This window comes from Rhinopithecus bieti, unplaced genomic scaffold (genome assembly GCF_001698545.2).
Source record: "Rhinopithecus bieti isolate Rb0 unplaced genomic scaffold, ASM169854v2 scaffold_10589, whole genome shotgun sequence".
NCBI classification, from domain to species: domain Eukaryota; kingdom Metazoa; phylum Chordata; class Mammalia; order Primates; family Cercopithecidae; genus Rhinopithecus; species Rhinopithecus bieti.
In genome coordinates this window covers 1305067-1310999 of record NW_016807065.1, presented here as the reverse complement: position 1 = coordinate 1310999, position 5933 = coordinate 1305067, and the positions used below count along the sequence as shown (strand labels likewise).

At 42.0% G+C, this 5933-nt stretch overlaps 1 protein-coding gene across 1 annotated transcript in view; it reads right to left on the bottom strand.

Moving 5' to 3' along the window:
- MUC16 (mucin 16, cell surface associated) overlaps nucleotides 1–5933 on the bottom strand; it is a 138395-nt gene that overhangs the window by 88481 nt on the left and 43981 nt on the right. The window contains 2 exon segments of the mRNA XM_017880037.1: nucleotides 2393–2452; nucleotides 2695–2730. Of these exon segments, the coding sequence (XP_017735526.1) occupies nucleotides 2393–2452; nucleotides 2695–2730 (96 nt within the window).

Genomic DNA, 5933 nt, shown 5'->3' with positions numbered 1-5933 from the left:
TATTATATTTAATATTTATTTCAAAATGAAAAGTTAAAAATAAAAAAAATAGCACATGGTATGCCATATAGTAAGTGCTCAATAACTTGGTTGTCTTTTATTGTTAATTGTAATTGCTTGTTCCATTTCAGTCTTCCCCAATACACTGTAAACTTGGTGAGGGGAGGGACTGCATTTGACTTAGTCAACATCTTATCCCCTCTGCCTAGCCCAGAATAGGTGCCTGATAAATATTTGTTAAACCAAATTCCCTGGTAGCCCCCATGCTAGGTGTTCTTACATAGCGTTGCATTTAACATTTGCAAACAATTTATGAAATATTATTATCCCCACTTGGCAGGTGAGAAAACTGAGGTACTGAGAGGGTAAGTAAATTGCTCAAGGTCAACATGGCTGGAGAATGAGGAGGACCCTTCTCCTGTTCTTGATGAGTTCAGCGTGGAGCGGGGATGACCGTGACTGCTCCAGGCTTCCTCATGCCATCTTTCCAGCATCTCCCAGTTATATCTATAGTTTCTATAACTATAGATATAGAAATATATATAGTTATATACAGAGAAACATACATATATCACTATATACAGTTACAGATATAGAAACTCTATCTATAACTATATATATAACTATAACTATATAGAGAGACACTATATATGTAACTATGTGTTTTATATATATGGTTACTATATGGTAACTATATAGTAACTATATGTGGTTATATATAACTATATATAGTTTATAGTTATGGCTATATAAATAGCTATATATAACATATATGTTACATTATAATCATAAATATATTTTATATAACATAATATATAATATATAGTTATATCATCTATCTATTATCTATCTATCTATCTATCTATCTATCTATCTATCTATCTATCACCAAATAGAAACTTTTGAACTGAAAAATAAAGTAACTGAGATAAAAAGAATTCAATGGACGGGCAGAATGGAGCTGACAGAGAAGAGGCTTGGTGATTGTGAAAACATTCTATAAAAATTATTAAACCTGAAAGTTGGAGAGGAAAAAAAGGTTGACAAATAACAAAATGAACAGCACCTCAGGGACTCTTGGGGCAACATCACTTCGTTGGAGGTCCGAAGGGGAGAAAGAATCAGAGCAGAAAACAAAGTTGAAGATATAGTCTCACATCATTTCCCAAATTGCTTGAAAAACAAACCCTTTGAGACTCAAGAAGCTGAGAAAACTTTAAGCAGGATAAACTCAGAGAAAACCATGCCCAGACACATCGTAATCAAACTACTGAAAATGAATGATGAAGAACAAATTTCGAAAGCACCTAGAAAAAGTGACCTCATTGATCATGGAATGACTTGCTTTATAATACACGTTACATATGTACAAGCCCAGAGGAGTTAGGCATGTCACATAAATGGTTGAATTGATTAGGGCCGAGCAGTGAGGAAGTGGAGAGTGAACATCCTGTCTACAGCGTGTAAAAAGTTTGCAGTATTGTGACTCACAAAACAGGAGGCTGGAAGGCAGAATTTAAATTACAGGACCCCAGGTTCTATCCAATAACTCCAGAATCACAAGGCAGGGTTAAGGGTTAGGAATGCCCAGCTTCCATCTTTTTTTTTTTTTTTTTTGCTGAGATGGAGCCTCGCTCCGTTGCCCAGGATGGAGTGCAGTGGCACGATCTTGGCCACTGAGAAAATTTCCAGATGAGGCAGGACAATTGCACGAACCCAGGAGGTAGAGGTTCCAGTGAGCCAAGAGCGTGTCACTGCACTCCAGCATGAGTGACAGAGTGAGACTCCATCTCAAAAAAAAAAAAAAAAAAAAAAAAATTAAATAAAAAAAATAGAAAGTTGAGAAGATACCAACCATAGCTGGTCTCCAGGAATCACTAGTGCAAAACTCCTGAGGCTGGACAGAGGTTAGGGTGCTAGAATACCACTCAAGTACCTGGGATGGTCAAAATTTAGAGAGTGGGCCAGGAGTGGTGGCTCATGCCTATAATCCCAGCACTTTGGGAGGCCGAGGCAGGTGGATCACCTGAGGTCAGGAGTTCGAGACCAGCCTGGCCAACATGGTGAAACCCTGTCTCTACTAAAAATACAAAAAATTAGCCAGATGTGGTGGCACATGCCTGTAATCCCAGCTACTTGGGAGGCTGAGGTAGGAGAATCACTTGAACCTGGGAGGCGAAGGTTGCAGTGAGCCGAGATCACGCCATTGCACTCCAGCCTGGGTGACAGAACAGGACTCCATGTAAAAATAATAATAATAATAAATAAATAAAAGAAAGGAAAAAGAAATTAAAGAGTGAGACGGATAGCAGAACAGGCTGAGGCTGGGTGGTCAGCAGGGAAGAGACCGTGCAGTGTTAAATTTCATAGACACCAGCGAGGAGCTTCCTACCTGTGGAGCTGGGGATGGAGGATGTGGAAATTCCTGGGGAGAATGTAGAAGTCACTGGAGCTGAGAAAAAAAGAACATGGAAAAATGATTGGGTGTCTTCCTAAAGGAATGTGGCACAGGAACTGCTAATTGGTATTTGGGCTTCTATCTTGACTCACACCAAGACCTTGATGGGTTAGGGGCTGCTCTGAGGCTGTGGCTGGGCCCATAAGGAGGGGAATGATCAGTTTCTTTTTTGAAGAATGCACCTTGGGGAGGAAGGGTCCCAAGGCCATTGGAATATCACAGCTTTGAATACTCACTGCTGGTGGCAGGGGTCTGGTACCGACGGTTATAACCTGCAGATAGGGAGGAAAGAGTAAAGAAGGACTATTATGATGGGTGAGAGGTAGGGGAGGGGATGATGGTAGATCTAGAAATGGAAATCATGGGAAACTTTCATATGACCCCATCTGGGCTATCCCTCAGCCAGCCAGAGGGAGGGGAAGTGCTTCCACCTTAGATGCGTGACTTCAGCTCACAAAGGAACCTCCATCGTCTCAGCCCAGAGTTGCCAAAGTTGAACAAGTCATGGACATTTCATTGAGAAGAGGTGGGGCCAAGATCTTTTGTGAATAAAGGATAATGGCTACATTTTATTTAGTACCTATTTTGTGCTTTGTCCTTTGACAATAATGGTGGAGATCATCACTATTATTATTCCTGAAATAAAAATATGATAATAGCTGTCCCTATTTATTGGGAATCTAGTATGCACCAGCAATAATAATAAATACATTACAAGGGTAGAAAGACACATATATGGATGAGTGAGCTTTCTGATCTTATTTGTATTGTCTCTACCCATAAAGATAATTTAGTTTGATTCTTACTCTCTCAGCTTACCTCCTTTCACAAAATTTCATGATAGTACAATTTTTTTCCAACTTTGTTTCTGTGTGTGTGTGTGTGTGTGTGTGTGTGTGTGTGTGTGTGTCTGTGTGTGATGTAGAATTGACAAAATGTGATGGGTGAATAGAGTGGTATTTTAGGTAAAAGTATAGAGAGATGAGGGATAGAAATGGTTCATATGGAGCAGGGTGCGGTGGCTCATGCCTGTAATCCCAGCACTTTGGAAGACCTAGATAGGCGGATCACTTGAGGTCAGGAGTTCAAGACAATCCTGGACAACACGGTGAAACCCCATCTCCACTAAGAACACAAAATTAGCATGGCATGGCGGTGGGCACCTGTAATCCCAGCTACTCAGGAGGCTGAGGCAGGAGAATCGCTTGAACCCAGGAGGCGGAGGTTGCAGTGAGCTGAGATCGTGCCATTGCACTCCAGCCTGTGCGACAGAGAGAAACTGTGTCTCAAAAAGAAAAGAAGAGAAGAGAAGAGAAGAGAAAAAGAAAGAAAGAAGAAAGAAGGAAAGAGAGAAAGAAAGAGAAGGAAAGAGAGAGAGAAAGAGAGAAAGAAAGAAAAGAGAGAAAGAAAGAGAAAGAAAGAAAGAAGAGAGAGAAAGAAAGAAAAGAAAGAAGGAAAGAAAGAAAGAAAGAAGAGAGAGAGAGAGGGAGGGAGGGAGGACGGAAGGGTTAGTATGGTTTGGAATACTGGAGAAAATCTGGCAAAACAGATGTGGTGGTGAAAACAAGAGACTTCAGGATGACAGGAGTGGCATTACCATTGGAGCAAGAAAGGAATTGGGGATAAGAGAAGTTGTCATGAGTGTTTCTCTGGGTCATGGATTGCATCTCCTTTGAGGCTCTGTGAGAGATACAAGGAAAGACGGAACCCAGGGCAGCCCTGTAATTCACATGGGTTGTTCCTGAATTATCTCATTTGATTATCAGAACAATCCCACATGGTATTTTATTCCATTCTACAGAGAGGACACTAAAGTCTAGGGAGGTTACATGGCTTGTCCTGCATCCAACAAAACAGACATCTGTCTGTCATTCAATAGTACCACACTGTTAAGCTGTGCCCTAAATTAGTCATAATCCTATGGACACAGAACAGGATGTGTACTTGATACTACAATGAAATACTTTGTGTGTATTATCTCCTATGTCAAGGATAGAGGAGTATATATCCTCTATTTCAAATCAGATATAAAGGAAATCTCCAAGTGGATTCAGAGGGGAAATAACAAATTCAGCATTAGGTTAGATCATTAGCACAGAGGCCATTCATGCCTCATTCCTGTCCTAAGATTGGGGCTTGCTGTATTTGGACGATCCACAGTGATGTCTTGTAGTTAGGAGCCTGGAGTTTTCATGAGTCTTTCATGAGTATTGAGGGATTTTAGCAAGTGTGGTATGTTTTGAAACATGAATTAGATCCTCTTTGGCGCTCTGTGAATAGTGCAAAGAAAATTTAGACTTATTTTACGTTCGCTGGTTTGCCTGGTTTTCTTGAAACTTCTGAGACTGGGCCAAGCGGAGCCCTATCATTTACTTAGGTTATGAGGTTTTGTATTATTTGATCTTCATAATAATCTTAGCTGACATTTTAAAATTAAAAAAAAAAATCCATTCCGAAAATAGGGGCAGGTGAGGTGGCTCCCACCTGTAATCCCAGCACTTTGGGAGGCCTTTGGGTGGGTCACTTGAGATCAGGAGTTTGAGACTAGCCTGGCCAACATGGTGAAACCCCATCTCTACAAAATACAAAATTAGCGAGGTGTGGTGGTGAGCGCCTCTAGTCACAGCTACTCGAGAGGCTGAGGCAGGAGAATCGCTTCAACCTGGGAGGCGGAGGCTGCAGTGATACAAGATTGTACCACTGCGCTCCAGACTGGGCACCAGAGGGAGACTCCATTAAAAAAAAAAACAACAACAACAAACTGAACCCTTTGGGCAAGATTAGTGAGACATAGCACATATGGCTGGGCACAGTGGCTCACGCCTATAATCCCAGCACTTTGAGAGACTGAGGTGGGTGGATCACAGGAGGTCAGGAGTTCGAGACCAGCCTGGCCGACATGGTGAAACCCCATCTCTGCAAAATTACAAAATTAGCCAGGCGTGGTGGCAGGCACCTGTAGTCCCAGCTACCCGAGAGGCTGAGGCAGGAGAATCACTTGAACCCGGGATGTGGAGGCTGCAGTGAGCCAAGACTGTACCACTGCACTCCAGCCTGGGCACTAGAGGGAAACTCTATCAAAATAAATAAATAAATAAATAAATAAGGACACTGAATCCTTTTGGCAGGATTAGAGGATTAGTAAGACATAACACATATGGGCAGGCACGGAGGCTCACGCCTGTAATCCCAGCACTTTGGGAGGCTGAGGCAGGTGGATCACCTGAGGTCAGGAGTTTGAGACCAGCCTGGCCAACATGGTGAAACCCCATCTCTACTAAAATACAAAATTAGCCAGGCGTGGTGGCGGGCACCTGTAGTCCCAGCTACTCAAGAGGCTGAGGGAGGAGAATCGCTTGAACCTGGGAGGCGGAGGCTGCAGTGAGCTAAGATTGTACCACTGCACTCCAGTCCGGGCGCCAGAGGGAGACTCTCTCAAAAAAAAAAAAAAAAAAAAAAAAAAAAAAAAAAAAAA